The 19,967-nt window shown below is 40.7% G+C and overlaps 1 protein-coding gene across 2 annotated transcripts in view; it reads left to right on the top strand.

The window, feature by feature from the left end:
• Positions 1–7,197: 7,197 nt before the first annotated feature.
• Positions 7,198–19,967, top strand: part of gnao1a (guanine nucleotide binding protein (G protein), alpha activating activity polypeptide O, a) — a 97,904-nt gene continuing 85,134 nt past the window's right edge. Inside the window, exons 1-2 of one of the 2 annotated variants that reach the window (XM_047596420.1) lie at positions 7,198–7,925; positions 8,755–8,797. In XM_047596420.1, the coding sequence (XP_047452376.1) occupies positions 7,808–7,925; positions 8,755–8,797 (161 nt within the window). In that variant the 5' untranslated portion in view covers positions 7,198–7,807. The remainder of the gene's footprint in view (positions 7,926–8,754; positions 8,798–19,967) is intronic. The other variant, XM_047596419.1, reaches the window with a different exon arrangement.

The raw sequence follows: 19,967 nt of genomic DNA, 5'->3' as shown, positions 1-19,967 counted from the left end.
GGGGAATGAGTTATCCTCCTATGCTGATTGGTTCTGAGCTGGTCACGTGTTGTATGGGCGCCATGTTAGATACGTCTAACCAATATTCACTTGTAGAGATGTGGCAATAACAGAGAATAAAACTGAAAAAGAAAAAAAAGTTTAAATATGCTCAGCCCACGGCTCCAGCACGGGATCAGGAAAACTCCACCTTTTCCCCTGTGAACAAAAATGGAGAAATTTATGGGAGCAGAAGATTAAAAGGAAGAACTGGATGTCAACTGATTTCTCCGTATTATGTGAGGCAAAAGTCAATGCCTCTCTTTGATTAACATAAAGTAAGTTTGAAGCTAACCAAGCCTTATGCTAGCCTTATACTAGCTAGTTATCTAGAGTAAAGCCGGTAGCTAGCAGGTACCGTCATATGTACTGTGAAATCTACATGTGCATGTAATTTATTTCCATGTGGATAGCCAAATTTAATTGACACCTAACTTTGCCTCGGCTACTATAAAGTTATTATGACACACTAATGTTATCATGATAATACTATTGATAACAGTAAATAACAGTAAGACTAGTTTAATTTTCCGTACTGTTAACAGCGATGGATGAACACGGGAGACTGTGGAGAAGGTAAACATAGCTCCATAACTGATGAGGCAATTGGGCTATAAAGCATTTTACAGGCTCATTTAAAAATATTCAAAGTAGACGCTGGGACATTTAAGTGAGGGCCCTTTTACATATTGACAGGTGTAGGCAATAACATTTATAGGCCTGCTGAATAAGCGATTTATTTCAGAATAGTTACATTATAGGGTTACGCTGTAGAATCTTCTCTCCGATGTAGCGAACACGTAGCCCATGATTTGAGACTCTATTTATAAGGCTGTGTAGCCAAAGCAAGTAGAGCTCCCCCTGGTGTCTGGCTGCACTATAGGTCATAAGCTCCACCCACTCCATGTTAGTGGGTGGGATACATATTACACATTTTTTTCAAGGGTGGTTTCTGTCATTTTAGGTAGTTAATATAATGTTAATGCATGCTCACGTGTGAACTTTTTGGATACATTTTGTTTAAGTGAAATGCTCTGGGAGTGGGACTGTAAGTTGTAAAAAAAAATAAAATTAAATAATGAATAAAAATGAGTACAGTGTTTAATCCAATATTATCTCGTAACTGGTGAAGGTAGAGCAGGGCATAGTAGAAAACGTGAGTGAATCTGGAGGAAGTGTTGTTGGGTCATCAATAACGTGGCTCTGCATGGCTCCACTCTCAGACTGTAGTGACTGTCTCTAAAGTTGCAAGCCTGTATCCCCAGGAAAATCAATTTGAGTGGCGAGACATTGTCCATATTTATATACAGTCTATGAGTTTAAAACAAAGGACCTCGGTGACCTCTTTTTAATTATGTAAATGTGGTATTAGATTTTTACAAATACTGACCGTATTTATCATGAAAAGATAATCCTTATGCTCGTTATCATCTTAAGTATGAAGATTTTTTTTTTTTATATATGTAGGAGCATTAGAAACACATCACATGTATGGTCAGTGGATTAGATTTGTGGATCAATTCTGAACCTTTTTGTCTAATGATTTTTTAAATACAATTTTTTCATTAGGCACATACTCATTGCTCAAGGGTAGTGATAAAAAACACAACTTGTCATGAATGGAGTAAATGAACATTTTGTATTTTTATTTATTCATTAATGAATTTGATTAATTTGATTAAATTTGATTACAGTTGTAGGAGAACAATGATATGACTTTCATCCACAAGACTCCAGGCCAGTCAGAAATAATCAATTACATAGAGTAAACACACATTTTTATGGCCTGATTTTAAATACTGAGCCTTCATACCTTACAGAACCTTTGTCAGACCCAGGCTAGCATTTTCCATGTTTCCAGTCTTTAAACAAAGCTAAGATAATCTTAAGTCTACAAACGGAAATATAAATCTTCTCCTTCTTCCAAAATAGCAGCTACAGCTTAATACTGTTCCTGAACGTATCACAGATAGAGCTGCTGCTGTGCTGACGTGCCGCTCGAGCTACTGTACACCTTCTTTGAAGACATGGCTTAAGGCTGTTTATTCTCGAAGAATTCACTCAGCCGTAGAGGCACTGAAAGCGTCTAAAGAAAAAGAAACCTTCAAACAGTGTCATTATAAATCACTGAGGCCGTATGTTTGGAAACCACATGTGAGTCTGAAATATTCTGCATGTTTCTGTGCAGACTCTTTGTGGTTGTTCTTTGTATTCTTTTGCTCTTTTAATTTCCCCCTTGGTGCGGTGAAGGCAAAGGTCAAGCCTGGCATCACATCCCTGGAGATGGCAGGGCTTCAGGCTCGTGCTCTTCTCAGTATGTCAGATGTTAAAACCCCCGGCCCCTTGCATGAAATATGAAAGCATATTGGATATCCTAGCAACAGGATTTGTATCCATTGTTTGTTGGTCCTAATCTACCATGTGTGCTTTAATTAATCCTAGCCTTACTGTACTGGCATGTATTGTAATTTTCATATAACATTGACCTGACTCCTGATTTACTATCTGGTTCTCTTTGCTTTGTTTATGGATGATAATTCAGTTTCTCAGTTCCCCACCTCTCATCTTCACTGTCTATTTATTCACTGAGCCAATCTCAATCAATTTATGTGATGTTATTATTAAGGGCATTTGAGTGCATCTTCCTCTGTGTGTTTTTGAAAGCTGCAGATTGACGAGTGCAAATGATTTCCTGGCACCTCCCGTTAACCCTCTTCCCACACTCTGCTTTTCTGTGGCTACATCGTGCCCCAGCCTCTGTCCTCTTTCTCAGAAGAGAAACTGTAGGTGTTCTGTAAACATCTGTGCATTTCTTTTTCATCAGAAATGACCCGCAGCTATTTGCTTGTGTTTGGTGGAGTTATTATTTAGTATTGTGTATAAACTCAGGCCCATTTTTCTGCTGCAGTCATGCTTTTTGCAGGGCAGAATTTACCATTCACCATCACAAATGTGGTTAAAATTATCATTTAATAGGTTGCGAAATAAGGTTTTGGTTTCCTCAGTTTTTGTGTCTTCAGTCGGTGGATCCCACCCTGTGTCTGAGGCAACAGCGCAGTTCTTACACGTTTCTTCTAAGACTTGCATCACTGTCAGACTGATGGTGTGTGTTGTGCTGCTTGTGTAACAGTGTCCACAGTCTCTTCCTGTTGACCGATCACATGTGACAAAGGAAGTACTGAGAGAAAGAAGACGCCTCATAGCAGCAACAGCTTCTCTAATGTTGCTGGAATGGTTTACTACTGTAGATGTCCAGAGTTTGGAAAGAGCAAGGATGACATTTTCACCTATTTTCTGTCTCGAGGCTAAGCTAGGCTAACCATACAATGTTATACTGGCTCCACTTTCATATTTACAGCTATGGGGGTTGTTGTTTGCCAAGAAAACAAGTAGTCACATTTCCCCCCCAAAAAAACTTCTTTTAAGGTTTCTGAATGCACTGGAGCCAATATGTTAATATGTGTCTCTAACAAGAGACGAGTCACTGTCTCGATTATTGATGTGTCCCATTAAACATAAATATGTAGCTTCTTCCGTTTTAAAAGACTCGCAGCTGAGTTGTGGGTTTTAATAGTAACATGTGTGGGTGTTGTCAACTGGAAAATCGCATTACCCTTTTACATCTGAAGAAGCCAATAGGATAAAAGGTGAAAGGTCCAGCTGCCCTTGTTTCAGCTGTTTTGTGGCTATACCAAGGATGACTGACATCCATCACAAACAATGATCAGGCACAACATTATGTTCACTGACAGAAGAAGTAAACATTAACCATCCTGTGACAATATAATGTTGTACTGGGAAACCTTTGGACCTGGCATTTGTGTCGATGTCACTTTGACGTGTAGCACCCACCTAGACCAGACTAGGCACCTCCACCCCCACTCCCCTCAACCCATAGGACCCAAAGACCCCCACTAACAACATTATGTTTCCAGACACCACAGGACACCTTCAGAAGGCCCATGTCCATTCACTGTCAACACGAGATTAGAATTGGTTGTCATTTTGTATCACTCCAAATAAATTGCATTTAGCTAACTGACATAAAAGCACACTGATACTGGTGTTATTTACACATTCAGAACTATAAAAGGTAATCACTTTCAATTTCACAAACTGCAGAGGAGTCATATGGGTTTTATGAGACACTGCTGCACACTGCTGCCTCATGCAAGACTTCATGTGTTGAGGCACTGAATGCCACAGTTTGGGCGTTCAAGAGCATGAGAGAGACTGAACTGTAAAAGTGTGGTCTGTCTATAAAAGAAGGTGGTAGGAGGGTCACTACAGGCTAGCTCAAAAATATTTCTGTTCTTTGTAAACTCATAAATCATCAACCTCCTTTATAAAACAAAAAACATAAAAACAAAGGCAATAATTATTTTTATTATTTGACCTGAATATTTTCCAAGGTACAGATTAGTCCATATCAATCACGGCCACAGCAGAGTGACCAAACCACTTTAAGCATTAAGCCATTCATTTATCTTTGCTAATGCCACAGATGTAAAATCTGGGATATTGTGGATATACATTACCACCAACCATTAGTCATTATTGCAACCACTGAGAGAATTATTTTTTTTTTAATCCATTAAAGCAAATACATACGTGGACGCATTTGTTTGTTATCACTATTAGTAGCTATATGATTATCATTACATTTTTTCCATCCTCCACCATGGCTGACACCAATTCAATAAACTCACAATAACCCACTGCAGTGTCTGCATCATGAATATTATTTTTCCTGTAGCCCTCTATGATGGAGGTGATGTGTAACATAATATGTATCTAATATGATGTGACATTATCATGATATGTGCAATATTAAGCATTGATGATGCTGATGACAGATGCCTGATTACTAAACCAACCACACCATCGACTGAAAAAAAATGTCCCAATTTTCAAATGTGAGGAATTAAATGAATAGAGGGATTGTATGGGGAGAGCAGCTCAGTCAAAGGACATGATGGAATAGCTGCTGCCTCCTGCACTGTCTCTCCCTGAATGATATTATACTCACGCATACATTTGTGACATTATAGAGCTGTATTTGTCCCTAATGTATAGAAAGCCTTGCGTGAAACTAGTCTTGTAATAACGTATACAGAAACTGCTACAATTACATGTTCATTCAAAATTGTGAAGAAAAAGATGAAAACACAGCCATGTCCTTGTAATGATGCCTCTATCATAACAAACTGTCGGTAAACAATACAAAAAAATAAGCTAATATTAAACTAATTCTGCTAAATATAAAAACATATTTTAAACCAAAACATTTCTTATTTCAATCAGTCTCACAAAATTTCACAAAAACTTAAACAGAAATTAACTATTTTGGCAAAGTGGATCTGCTCACTGTGGAGGTTCAGATCTGCCACAAATAATAAAACATTTGAATGGATTTGACAACTCATTTTGCCACATCCATTTTGGTCCCTCCCATAAATTTGTCATATCAGAGGAATTTTTTTTTTTACCTCACATGGGGCAAGTATGGTCAGAATGTTTGTATTTCTTCCATACAGAAAGAAAGAATGCAAACAAGGTTTAACATGTTTCTTTCCACAGAATTTCTACAAGTTTTCATTGGTTTTCATTACCCTTGCAGTATGATAGAAATTTTACAATTAAGACAGAGTATTCTGGTTGAGATGGTTACATACTAGAAATACTAGTGTCCCTGAAAATGTAGCCATTGACCAACTGCACTGTACTGCTTGGCTCCTAACTATGCTCTCACGACCTTTCTCATGTTAGGATTTTAAAGCCTTGCACAAACTGGGACCATTACAGAATGCACTATACAGATGCAATATAGGACCTCTTATATAAACATTTAAGCTTTTTTTTTCATCAGAGCTTCCTTTCCCTGATTTGTTTCTCCCTATGTATAGACCCCTTCATGGCCTACGTCATTTTGATGTCATGGCATTAGCTAGAGGGAAAACAGAGGGAAGCTTGAGGCAAACACTGTCACTGTCAACCGGGAATATCGTCTTGCTGTATTTTGGGGGGCAAAACCTAAAAAAGAAAAAACACTACCTTGAAGTTTTATCATATACCAGCCACTGCCAGTCATAGACGACTTTGGAAATGGAATGAAACAATTGACAAGAACTCTATGTTTGCAGTGCACATTTAATATCAGATAAGATTAATATGTAAGACATCATCAGTTTCAGCCTGGATAACGTTGTGGGTTAGACTAAATTGTGAAACATTAGTTGGGGGATTCTTGTTACAGGTTAATACTAATGCTAACTGATAGGCTGGCTAACGCAACGTTAGTTGTATATTTCCAGGGGTGTCCAAGCAGAAGTTGCATTTGCAACGTTACCTTTCACAGTGGTTCCACTTACTACTTGTAATGTCAGGCTTCGCTTGATAAAGACAGCCCAGACTTTGTCCTCTCTGTGTTCTCCTATGGTCAAATTGTCCGTCTAGCGAGTGAGTGTAGGGAACAGTGAAAATAGCCGCATCTATCAGGGTCAACATTTTGAAAATAACATTCACAGTCTTTAATGGTGAGTGAATTAGTATATTCTATAAAATATGTCTTTTCCTTGTCCATTCTTGCCAAAACAGTCCGTTGAACTATGCTAACCACCGTTTACAAGCTAATGTGTTGGAGATGTTTTGCCTCCAGCTAAGCCCCGCCCCTCAAAATTGGACTTGTAATAACTGTTGTTGATGAGTGCCCGCAACATGCTCACTGGCGCTTTATATCCGGCTACCATAATAACTGTTGTTGTTGTCTACGCGCATCATTTTTTTTTTTTTTTTTTTTTTTCTCATTCATAAAACGCTAAAATCGGGGACATTTGGGAACACCCAAAACAGGGACTGGGGCTCAAACGGGGGTTAGTTTGACCCTATTGTCAGTAACCTGTCCCGTTATTTCTGCCTACTGCCAGGGTTTAGGAGCGAACAGTTTCTTACCCAGAGCCGTCACACTGATGACCATATGGGACAATATGACATAAAGGACTGTGCATTGGCGTTGTATTACATATACAATGACAATAAAGGCATATCCTCTCTAATGATTTTTAATGAGAGCCATGTGTGGCCCTCCACCGCCAGGCTGCGCCACTGGGACCACGGCCGCCCTCTTCCCCATTTGCTTTTTACTGTTCTGACGTCAGCAACCTGCAATTGAACGGACGAACTAACGGAGGACCGAGCCCCTACCGGAGCTACCGGGAGGCAGCAGCAGTGAGTGGTGTTAACACAGCGAGTCCCCGCCGCCCGCGTCGGAGGAGCCAGAAGGGAGGAAAAGTCCGCCGTGAGCCGCCGTGAGAACCGAGCGATGCGAGCGCTTCTCACCAGTAACGCCAACTAGTCACGAGTGGAGAAGAAGGGCTCCCGTTATTGTGATTTGCCGAACATTAAAACCAGAGAGAGAGACGCCGAGACCACTCCTGAGAAGCAACCAGCTACGGAGGAGCTGCACCGTGTTGTTGTTGTTGTTTTTTTTTTGGGGTTGTTGTTGGATCAAAACCCGAGTGGATCCCCGAATTAAATGCTTTAACGGTGCCAGCGTCCCCGGTTTGAGAGAGAAAGAGGGAGCTGCCCAGAAAGAGACAGAGGGATCACAGAGGTAGAAGAAGGAGGAAATAAACCAAGAAAGGAAAAAAAGAGAAGAAGGAGAGGAAAAGGATTTGCCACCAGCTTTGTTTCATTAATTTGTTGCGTTTTTTTTCTTTCTTGCGTGGATCCCGGTACCGGTAACGCTATCAAGCTGTGTTCTCTAACCATGGGATGTACTCTGAGCGCAGAGGAGAGGGCGGCTCTGGATCGGAGCAAAGCCATCGAGAAAAACCTCAAGGAGGACGGTCTCACCGCGGCCAAAGATGTTAAACTGCTGCTGCTCGGTAAGAGACGCTGGTTAAAACCCTCCTACTGCATGGCTCGTAGGGCCACGGCAGAGAAATGAGACGCTTGGGGCGGTGGGAAGGTGTGGTGAAGGGGTGGCGGTGGTAAACGGTAACCATAGAAGACTGTAGTGGAAATTAAAATATGTTTACACACGAAAACACGACGTATATTACAAGCCCAAATATATATTTTCAATAAAAAAATGCCTTGTCCAAAAGGATTTCCATACTTCCTGAACACGCCCCTGCCTTTTTTATTGCATCAGTTTGAAGACACCCGCTGTAAAAAGATTAATAAAGATATGGCAGGTTAGTGAAATTGTTTTCATGCAGTATCAGTGAGTGTGTTGTTAACAGCAAGTACACCAGAAGATGGTAACTGCAGATGGATGAAAAAAAAAATGGCAGTATGCAGCAGTGGAGGGCCCCAGCACAACCAGTGTTAGATCATTGGTCTGGAATGAGAGATTGATTCATTGATTCTCGGCTGGAGATGATCATTTTAAGTGTTTAATCTGTGTGACTAAGTAAGTTACAAGATGGAGTGTGGACGGATGGAGTAGAAAAAAAAGGGGAGGATGAGGAAGAAAGGGTTCGGCCACTTTCTCCATCTTATTTTTTTTTTCTTCATCTCCACCCTGCCGCTGCTGCTGCTGCTGTGGTTATTCAGGCAGGGTTTTAAGAGGCTGATTCTTCCTTTCTTTCCTCTCTCCCACCCTCCCTCTCTTTCTCTCACCCCTCCCCTCTCTTTCTCTTTCTTTTACTGACACACACACACACACACATGCACCCTGTTTACATTGTCTTCTTGTCTCTTATCCCTCAGGGGCTGGAGAGTCAGGGAAAAGCACCATCGTCAAACAGATGAAGTAAGTCTTCAATAAGCACGGTCTAATAATCCTATAGTGTGCACGTGTGCCCCCTCCCCACACTGTCATTTTATCTCCTTCATTTTACTTTTTTTTTTTTTAGCATAAAAAATGACCCTGTACTACATCCTACCTCAACCCTGGCCTTGCCTCTCTTTCAACCCTTATCAAATAGCTTATGATGATCTGTGTGGATGTGTCCAATTAGGTTTAAATCAGGTGCTGTGATTGGCTATACATTTTTATTGTGCACTGTCATATATAATACATTGTATCTGAACCTGATATGAAACAGCTGTCGGATAAGATGTCATCAGATCTGCTTTGGTGTCCTTGCTTTAGTTTTACAGTAGCTACTTCAGTATTTTTTATAATTGTTAAATCTCTATCAATACAGTATGGAAGAGATTAGTTTCCTAGAATAGTACTAATCCCCCATGAGTGAGTATATACATTATAATCACCATGTCAGTCAGCTGATTGCATGCCAGTTAGCAAGCTATGATTTTGATAATCATTTATGTCCAAACTGCCATTTATTTTTGGTGAAACTGTGAAACGGATTAGTTTGACCCACAATATGAGTGAGCCTTTTTTTTCTCATTATGGAAGCAATTCCTGTAACCTGTGATACCATTGTTTAAATGCCGGGCAGCCTCTTGGGCGTGTTGGTGTCTGTAATGTAGCTCTGAATAAGAGCTGCTGCTTTTCCTGCTGTGGAGACTGAACGTGTACGTCAGTGCTCAGTGGTGAGTTTAGTCACTTAATCAAAACTGTCATATATATTTATATATATTCTCCTTTGGTATCATTATAATGTACTTAAAGGACTTATCTGTGGAGAGCTTCTAGGAACCTTATCGTGCTTTAATAGTATTTTTTTTGTATTTACTGTATCACTGCAGTAATCCTATAATATACCTACAGGATTTACTATGGTTCTTCTTTAAGGTTGGCTGCACATAGGCTGCTATATCAGCTGTATACCCCCCCCCCCCCCTCGCTCTCATTATTTCTCTCCGTGTCGCTCTCTTTTTTTTATCTGTAATCCAGTCGTGACATATGGTTTTTCCTCAATCTCCTCTGCTGCGTCATTTTACAGACAGTCCAGTGTGTTTTAGCCGATAATAGGCTTTGGTTGTGGCCGTACAGTGACATGTCACATGAGTTCACGATTCTTTGGATCCAGATGAGCCTGTTTCTCAGCTGTTAATGGTCATTCCTGCAGCACAGCGCATTCCTCATACTGACTGACCAGTGCTCCCAGGGGGGTTTATTAAATATACATAGTAACCTTTGGAGAACCCAAATGCTTTCATTGCACTGGTGTGCTGCAAAGCAACGCATTTATGAGCCTTTGTGTGATACTGTGTTAACTCCTGGCTCTGTTAGTCCATATACTGTAGTCATGAAGTGTTGTAACCTCATACAGAAGATGGTCACCATAATGTGGCTAAAATATTCACTGTTACATAACAAAGACACAAATCAGATTTTTGTTTCTTTAAATCAGCAAAGCCACTTCAGTGTGATAAGCCCTGTTCCTGCTCGGGATTAGTTTTACCTGAGGACTTCCTGTGATTCAGATATTACCTCTTACATCTGTGTTTCACGTGGCGCATTCACACGAGATAAACAAACTCGCTGTTTTACTCAAATTCGCGTTCCGTTGTTGTGGCTCTGCTACTTTCCACCTCAGTCCCCTGGGTGTAAGAGACAGTTTTTATTACTTTGCAAACTATAATCGATGATAAAATTATATATTATTGATAGAAATAACCAACTACCTGACAGTATTTAAATCAAACCGGACTTTGCCGATTAACACGTTATTGGTTGATTTAATGGTTTCATCCGTCTAAACGGGCGAATATTTCAGCGACATCTCCACTTTGCGCTCCAACGTCTGTCCACACTTTGAATTATAGAACATCCTTCATGATTCTTAATTGACAGGAGGCAGAAAAAAGCCGCAAATCAAACAAAAGTCACTAAAAAGTAAAATCTCACCCCTAAATCACAGAGATGTTGATGTCAGACTGGATTACCAGCGTTTTACCAGAGGACCTCTGTGTTACGAGAATCATTTTTACTTTACAAGTCACGTACACGGACGATTCTCACGGGATTAAGATCACAGCCGACCTCCGTGGTTATTAAAAATTACCGGCGACCCCCAGGTAAAACTAATCCTGTGCGAATAGGGCTTAAGTTGTCTGGTCACAGTCTGTAAGGGCCGTTACACACCACGCTAGTTTTCATGGTGTGTCCCACAATGGCTGTCCTAATGAGCAAACTAGACGGCGCAAACAGACGGTTTTGTTTGTCAAAGGTTTGTAGATCTTCCTGTTTCTACATCTTCTGGTTTGTTAGAGACCAGTACACACTACAGTCCCCTCCTGGTTTGAATAGTTATTTCAGAACCTACATGCTTGTTGGCTGTTGGCTGTAATCTTTGTCGTGCGGTCAAGAGCAATTTTCTGGTCTCCAGACACGGGTTACGTGAGTTGATGCCACAGTCGGCCTTAGTTGTTGGCAGTTCCTCCTTTGATGTCGATGTGACTCTTAAGATGCAAACCAGCATCAAAGAAGCTGCTTATTGAATGTGATGGGCGACTCAAGGTTTTATCAGTGTTCTTTTCAATAAGATGATGTATCTAATGTGAATGGCTTGCTACACCAGCCAGACTTTTTCTTTCAGGACTTTTAGGAAAACCTCTTTGCTGTTGTATTTTCCAAATTGTACCAAATGCAAATCGGATCAACAATTTGTGCTGTGATATTTGAAGTCATCATTCTCCACAATAAATTCCTTGTGTTATGAGTCGCATTCGCCATAACATACGAGTGCTGTGCTATTTCCAGAACCTTGTCAGAGGAGTGGAAAGCTCTTAGTGCTCCTTCTTTCTTAGTGCTTTGAACATCTGGGGTGTGTCCATGTAGCTACATGTGTGTGTGTGTTTTCTTCAAAGAGCCACAGAGACGAGTGGATTAAATTTAGATTGAATGGTCTGTGTATTGAGCATTCCTTCCTACAGTACAGTACAGAAAAAACTCATATTGTGCAGGTCTCCCTTGTTCCTCCAAAGCAGTTGTGGCTCATCAGAGAGTGAACATGGGTCTTATGAGGGTGTCCTGTGGTGTCTGCAAACATAATGTTGTTAGTGGGGGGTCTTTGGGTCGTATGGGTTGAGGGGAGGGAACCCTGTGGATCATCCCACAGATACTTGATCAGTTTGGGATCTAGTGAATTTGGAGGCCAAGTCAACACCTTGTGCTGCTCTTCATGCTTTTTGAGTTGTTCCTAAACAAGGACTGCCAGTGCTATGTGGTGCGGGTGTCTGGTCTGGTCTAGGTGGGTGCTATGTGTCTAGTAACACCCACATGAATGAGTGCAATATTCTGCAAGGGAATCTTTGGACCTGACATTGTCCCAAGATGGTTTAAATGTTATTTACTTCTCCTGCGAGTGGTTTTAATGTTGTGATATTACTGATTAACTGCTAATTAAACAGTGTGAGTCAAATCTGTTTGTTGCATACATGTTTTGGGTAAAGCTCGTGTGGTGTCTGCCTGTTCAGTTGAAGAACAGATTATTGCTCTTTGAGATGATCTCTGAACACAACAATGAAAAAGCGCTGATAACATCTGCGTGGGGAGCACAGGTGCACTTCAACATGTGACAGCGAGAGAGAGGGAGAGAGAGAGAGAGCGCCTCGGAGTATGAGTGTGTTACAGTTGTGTGTAAACGAAGATGCTCTCTAGTGTATGTGTGCAACTTCAATATGATTTAATGTAGGACGATATCCGTAAGATATGCAAGGAGAATATGAGACAAATCAATGAAGAAAATGTTTAGCTACGCAGGAAAAGTGGAGCTAGAAAAAATTGTGAAATAAATTTTGAGTGGGAATTAATGGAGTGTATGAAATAAAAAGTTTTTGGGAACTATAATAGATCTCAAACTTAGTTGGAAACCACCAGAATACATAAAACAAAAATGATCCAGGTCACTTGCTGTTCTCTATAAAGCAAAGCATTTTTTTAACTAAGAAAATCTTATATCTATTATACACTTCACTGATAATGTCATACATGACATACTTTGGTTTGGGGAACTGTTTATAAATCAAATTTAGATCCCATAATTAAACTACAGAAAATAGCTATACCAGTAATAATTAAAGTGGGTTATTCAGAACCAACTAATAGATTATTTATTGAATGTGGCACATTAAGATTCTTGGATATAGTTCAATTAAAAATATTAGAAATAATTTTTCGAGCGAGGAATTAAAGCCTCCCTGATGGTGTTCAACATTTTTTCAGATTAAGAGAGGGAGGACATACTTTAGGAGGGCTCATGGAAAATGAAAATAATAATAAAAGGGGAAGGTGATTTAAAGGAGAAACCTGTGCACATGTGTATACATACACACTCACTTGCCACTTCTTTAGGTACACTAGTCAAAAAAGAATCACTAATAATATAACAGTCCAGGCCCTAAATATAATGCTACGTTAACGTTAGCGACAAGATAGCAACAAGCTGCAATACATTCTCAATGGAAGCCAGCGACATGAATGAGTGTTGGAAGACGCAGCGTTGAGCTAGCTTAAGCTTTTTTTTGTCGCTGAACTGACGCTGTGATGCGTCCACCAATCATATGCGTGTGTTTAACGAGGTTAATGTTTAAATGGATAATGTCAACACGCACTTGAGCAACACTTTCAGCTGTGAAAATGGAGCTGACCGCTCCGAGTTGTAGCTTTTGACCAAGAAGGTTATGGCATTCAGTATTTGTTTAAGATAACTGTTGGTTCGACCGTGCTTTAATTTTGGAGGCTGTGGTTTGCTGTGCGATTGAATAATCAACACCATTGTATTGTATTATCATCCATCATTTTGAAACTGAATTATTTCAGCGAGCATGCTAGGCTACATAACAAACACGAGTTTAATTCATATAAGTTGAGGAGAACCACAAACTACATCCTCCAAATGTATCATACAGTTGAATTATCACATTTCCTACACAGATTCATCATAAACTGAACATTATAAGAAACTTAAAGGTGGATTTAGTGCGCGACTGTTTTAACAGAATGCGTTCGTTTTCACTATCGTAACCTGTAAAATGGAAGCTGAATGCATACGTACATGATTTAATCAGTGAGTGTAATATTGTTGCCATCAACCCAAGGGACGCGGTCATGTATGAACAACATATCTGTATCTCGTCCACAGCGTGTGTGTGTATGTGTGCACCATCTGTTTATGAAGCCCGTGTGTGTTTTGACGTGTGCAAAGGTTCTCTCGCTGTCCAGCTGGCAAACTGACCTCCACAGCAGTGCTCACTGTATGTGTGAGTCTGCGAGAAAGCTAATTTAATCTAAGAACGTTTTCATAATGCTGAGCAGGACAGAGGAAGCCACCTTCAGTAGCATGCACTGAAAAGAAGAAGAAGAAGAAGAAGAAGAAGAAGAAGAAGAAGAAGAAGAAGTGGTGTGTTTAAGTGCAGCCGATGACCCTTTTACTTTAGAGGGGTTTTTTTGATCTTAGAGGCTCTGGTTCTGGAAGGGAAAACTCATGATTTGGGGGTAATTGTACAAGGAAAATTATTCCTGGTTAACAATCCCAGAAGTTTAAAGATTTTTTTTTTGCAGAGGTTTGCCTAAGTAGCTATAAGTAGGCAGCATGCATTGCAACTAGGGGTGGGTGTTGGCAAGGACTTCATGATTCGTATCGCAATACATTATTGCAATATTATGATATTGCAATATCCTACATAGTTCACAGAGAAATTTTAAATGCAGCTTAAAGTACACATCAGATAATTCATTGCAGAAATTGAGTCAAAACACAGTTAAAGTGGTGGCGGAGGTGTGGAAGCCATTCATGATCAGCCCAAAACATGACTTTTTCTTTTTCTTTTAAAATCGATATTAAGACATTCAAAAATCGATATTGTATCAGGTGACAAAATATCGCGATATATTTCCATATCAATATTTTTTACAGCCCCTAATTGCCCCATAACAAATAAATTTATAAACCACGTCAACTCACTTTAGTTTAAACTGTCATGTCGTTATTTAAGTTCTCAATAAATGTAACTATCGTAGCCTAACTTAGCCAGATCTCACTGCTTTTAGTTTTTTCGTGCGCCGCAGATGAGACGAAAATGGCCGCTGGAAATACTCGTTCCTTTTTAAATATTGAAAGCTGAAAGCTGAGAACTGCCTTGTTTTGTTTTTAGTTGTTTATTCAACCACACAGCACCACAGCTTTTCTGTGAGAATGATAATGTGTTCAGTGAAAAAATAGCAAGCGTGGCGGCAACAACAGCGGAAAAAACAATTCTTACCTCGGAGCAGGACTACATAGGAAATTATTGAAATATTTGTGCATCAGTGAGAGATGGACTTTAATCCAAAAATGTACACTACCAGACAAAAATTTTGGACACACTTGATTCCGCATGAACTATAACTCAACTCAATTGCTAATGCCACCAGGGACATACCTTTGTCTAAGTCTAAGCCCTGTTGTGTGCAAGTGCAAGTGAAACAAGTTTTTAAGTGTGTTGCATTTCTCATGATCAGTAAAAATAAAAACCGTTGTATAACGGTCGCGGGGGGAACGCTCCAAAGTCTGAAAAATAACCCACAAGCATATCATCAGGGCTATTTTGCCCGGAGCTCAGCGACTGCAGCTCAGGAAGTATGACAAAGAGTTAAGAGCAGCTCGAAAAAAAATTAGCACAGTCAATCTTCCTGGTTTCTCTCGGCCGCCTGATAGTCACATGTGTCTGTTAATGAACACATTCGCTACTTTATTAAGTCTCCAGGTAATTTCTCTTTCAATCATTACCAGCCTGCAACCCATATCAATTTTGACGTCAGACGTCACAAGATAAATGCTGTTTATAGTCGTGGAACAGGAGGAGGCCTCCATTGCCTCACATAATAACAGAGTTACTGTGTTTGAGCAATAGGAGCGTGAACCCAAAATTTCATCATCATTGCTTAAAAATGCGTAGAGTGTTTTAGTTCCTGGAGAGGCGTTTTCTGTATGCTCTGCGATAAGGGTGTTTTATAAGATTCTGAAATGCATGTTTGAGCTTAGGGTATCGCTGATGGCCGGACGAATCGTCAGGAATTGAGGTTGTGGATGTTATCACAAATGCTTTCACTAGATCGCTGGTTGCATTATTCACAGTAGTTGTGGAAGCATCCAAGTGTCGCAAGAGGCCTGACATTTGCATGAACCGGAGGCAGCCATGAATGTACAGAGGAAATTAACCAACCTTGTGTTCACAGTGTTTGTGAAATTATTCTGATTAGAGCTCGGTAGCCCTGACAGACGTGTCCTATTTCTCTAGCAAGATGATTTGAGCAAAGAAACATCAAATCAATTCAGTGGCTCGTCGTCGATTCAGTGTCTGAGACACAATCCCTCGTATTCTCTGTTTGTCTGCCTTTTCTTCATCTCGGGCTCTCGCATATGTGTGTTTGTGCCTCGCTGACATGATCGGAGGCGACCGGCCGAAGGGAGAACAAACGCTATTCGTCCCTCACGGCTGCACAGCTTCCCACAGGCTGTTCCCACCGTGTGTGTGTGTGTGTGTGTGTGTGTGTGTGTGTGTGTGTGTGGTTTCTCGCTCTAGAACAGGAGATAATTAGGTTTAAGCCTCAGAAGACGAGAATAAAAGGGGGAAGGGGAGGAAAACAGAGGAAAACAAAAAGGTGGCGTTTTATGCAGAAAGAATGGAGGAGGGTGGTGGTGGGGGGGGTGGTTAGAGATGGAAGGAGACAGATTTAATGAAGTAAAATAAATGCACAGTGCACAAAAAGGGACGAAAAGAGAAGCGGGCTGGGGATGGGAAAGGACTGAGCGTTTGACAAATTGCTGGAGGTAAGGGTGAGGAGAGAGAATTAATAAATGGAAGGAGGAAACCGAGATAGAGGATTCAATTTTTTATTATTTTTTTTTTCTCCAAAGGAGGGTAAGGTGATGTGGGAGTGTGAAAAGAAGCCGGCGAGGAGATAAAAGTGACGCAAGATATGAGGAGGGAGGATGAGTGTGAATGAGGCTGGGGGTGGTGAGAGGAGGGAGGCAAAGGCGTTTTCCAGCGAGAGCGGAGAAATTGGCAACTGTTCTCACTTATTAAGCAAGCGAGGGGAGGTGACAAAGACAGACGAGAGCAGGGCTGTCAGGGACGGGGAGCTGAGGGCGCTCCTCTCCCGGACCCTGCGCTCCTCGATAATTATTAGCCTCCTTTTCCTGCGATGGTAAGAAAGCAAGGGAAAAAAAAGAAAAAAAAGGAAACGGGGGGAGGGAGGGTAAGAGGGGAGGAGGCTCATGTTGGCACCAACTCCAGTCTGGTCATCTGAAACAGTCCGTCAGCCAGATATTCATCCTCCGTTGGGTGAATGTAGCCGTGGGCGTGCTCCTCAGTGGAATGATTTGATTGGCTGCCTCGGTGAGCTGCAGATGATAGTGGTGTTTGGATGCATGCATGTGCTCGCTAGCAAATCCGGGGCAATCTTTCACACCACTGTGGGTGTGTGTGTGTGTAGTTAGTGTTTAAATCTTTATTTCAAATAATTAAGCGTGTGCTCTTTTTTCCTCTTTTCTTACCATTTTGAGCATTGACCTGACCGTCTTTACCCAGATTTTCTTTACCTTCTTTCCTCACGATACTCTTTCCCCTGTTTTTAAAGCCTTTCTCAACTTGCATTGACCGTTGACAGTGTGTGTTTACAACTTAAAGCTGTAAAGAAAGCATCGCGCAGCTTACTTCAAAACCACACAGCTGTGGTTATGTTGGGTGTTATTGAACATCAGTGCCTTTTTGCAAGTTTAAGTTCTATTTTCCAACAGACAATATATGAATGAATGAATGAAAGCTATATTTCAAACATGTAATACAAAAGACAAAACAAAGAAAACATGTTTTTAAATGAGTTCCCCCCTCAAATAATATCCCCCCTTTCTCTGAAAAAAAAAAAGTTTCTGAATGTTTCCTGTGTAGCACAATGACCATAAGTTTCCAGAAAATGAGTAAAATGAGAACTCTTTTGTGACTCTACCAGAACACCACATGTAAGACCAGTAAGGATCCACAAGTAAAACACCTGCGTTCGTCCAGGTGTCCGCTTTTGACACAGTGGGCTTAGGTTTTCTAAATAACTCCAAGGAGAACAGATAAAGTTGAATCAAGTTAGCTGACTTCTTCATAGACCCTCTTTACTGATTCACTGCTTCCCCAGATACTGAAACTGAGAAGAGCAAACCCATACGTTAACATTCAGTTTCTGTGCAGATGCGGGAACATCAGCCTAACCGCCCCCTCCCCCGGAAAGTGAGCTACCAAGCTCTTTCTGTACGATAGGGACAGGCCAAACACAGCACAATCAGAGCTCTGTTTAGTCTTGTGGCTTCAACTAGATAATATTGTGTCAGCTCTTGTTAGGACTCCCTTTTTCTAGTCTAGTATTCCAAATTGTCACTGCAAAGAAAATTTGAGCATTAAACAGATCACCCAGGTAACAGAATATGTGCGACACACTTTATGTGTAAAAGTGTTCATAGGCCAGAGAAAACAGAAGTTACATAAGTGTGTGGTATTGGATTGTTGCGCTGACACATTAACATAACATCAGCATAGAAATGATTAAGCTAACTGCAGTAAAATGAATTTGAGTCATTCATTAGCTTCTGTGAAGTGGCTGTCAGGTATTCACCTAAAAAGCATTTGCCTCCCAAATTATAGTGGACTAGAAGTACTACACTGCATGGATCTCAACTTTGCTACATTCTGCCATTAATTGGTGTTGGATATGATCTAATTTCAAGGACTAGTGACGTTTCTAAATGGAAATGTTATTATTTATCTGCAAAGCTTTGCTTACATCGTCTTGAAGTGCAAAGCTAATCGAATCCTATGTTGTTTCGTTTTCTAGGTGCATATCTGTCCTAATGCTTATGTAAGTTTTGAGCTTGGAAAGTCCTGCTGTCAGCCATAAAGTTCTCCCAAAGTAATGCCAGGGAAAAGTCGGTGCGTCTGCAGAAATGTTTGAGCATCCCTTATGTGTCAGGTACAGTGTCAGATGAGCTGATGACTGAAACTGGTCATTTCTATCGGTTCATAAAACACACACCGTGACAGCCGGGATTTGTCTCAAAAGCATCGTGTGAAGTACAAACCGAGCAAAGCTGAGTTAACTGAGAACAATGCGGGCACCTCAGAGCACATGTATAAATGCTGTCTGCAGGGTAACCCCCTGTGGAGTGGGCTCTCCGTATGTTGAGGGACTGTAAATGCAGCTTTGACCTCCCTTTTCTGAAATTAATCAATCTTCTGGAGACCTTTGCGTATCTGGAGATGTATTTTTCCTCATTTCTCTGGTCGTTTGAACCCACCTACAAGTAATCCTTAGTTACTGACGGTAGTGATTCATGTATTTCCTTCTCCTCTTCTCCCTATGTTTGAAACACTAACGGCTGCCTTTACTCTAAGCCATCTCTGCTCTTTCTCCTCCACGGTCTTCACGGTCTGCACATTTGTGCGAGAACAGGTCAGTTCGACTGTGTGTGTGGTCTGCGCTCTAATCAGGGCTTCTGATAAAAAACAAAGGTCTTTTGTCATAGAAAATTGTGTGTGTGTGTGTGTGTGTGTGATTGTGCGTGTGCGCTTCAAAGTGTGGGTGCGTGAGTGTTATTTTGTGCGTTGGACCTATTTGGCAAATTTCATGAGAGTTCAGCGCGCTGCGAGACAATGGAGTCCTGTTACGGAGACGGCGCTCAGCTGATATCAAGTCAGCTGATGGTGACTGTAGCTGTGGTTTGTAGCTGGAAGAGGGTACATTTAAATGCGTGTTTGTGTTATTTTATTTGTTTGTCACCCCTAAGTCCAGACAGCAAAAAAAAAAAAAAAACAGTATGATACAACACTTTTACATATACATATTTTCTGATGCTTTAATGTTTTTTTTTTTTTTTAAGTAATATTGGATTGCATGACATTTACAGCATTTTACTACTTTTCGTTTCCATATATGTCATGTGGACAGAGTATTTTAAACTTAAGGCACTTTTCCAGTTCTGTGGGTAACCAGTAACCTACGTACATATCCACTGTGAGACATTTATACCTGTGCACTC

The sequence above is a fragment of the Mugil cephalus genome, chromosome 10, assembly GCF_022458985.1.
Source record: "Mugil cephalus isolate CIBA_MC_2020 chromosome 10, CIBA_Mcephalus_1.1, whole genome shotgun sequence".
NCBI classification, from domain to species: Eukaryota; Metazoa; Chordata; class Actinopteri; order Mugiliformes; family Mugilidae; genus Mugil; species Mugil cephalus.
The sequence above is the reverse complement of the archived record's forward strand: the minus strand, read 5'-3'. Positions and strand labels throughout refer to the sequence as shown.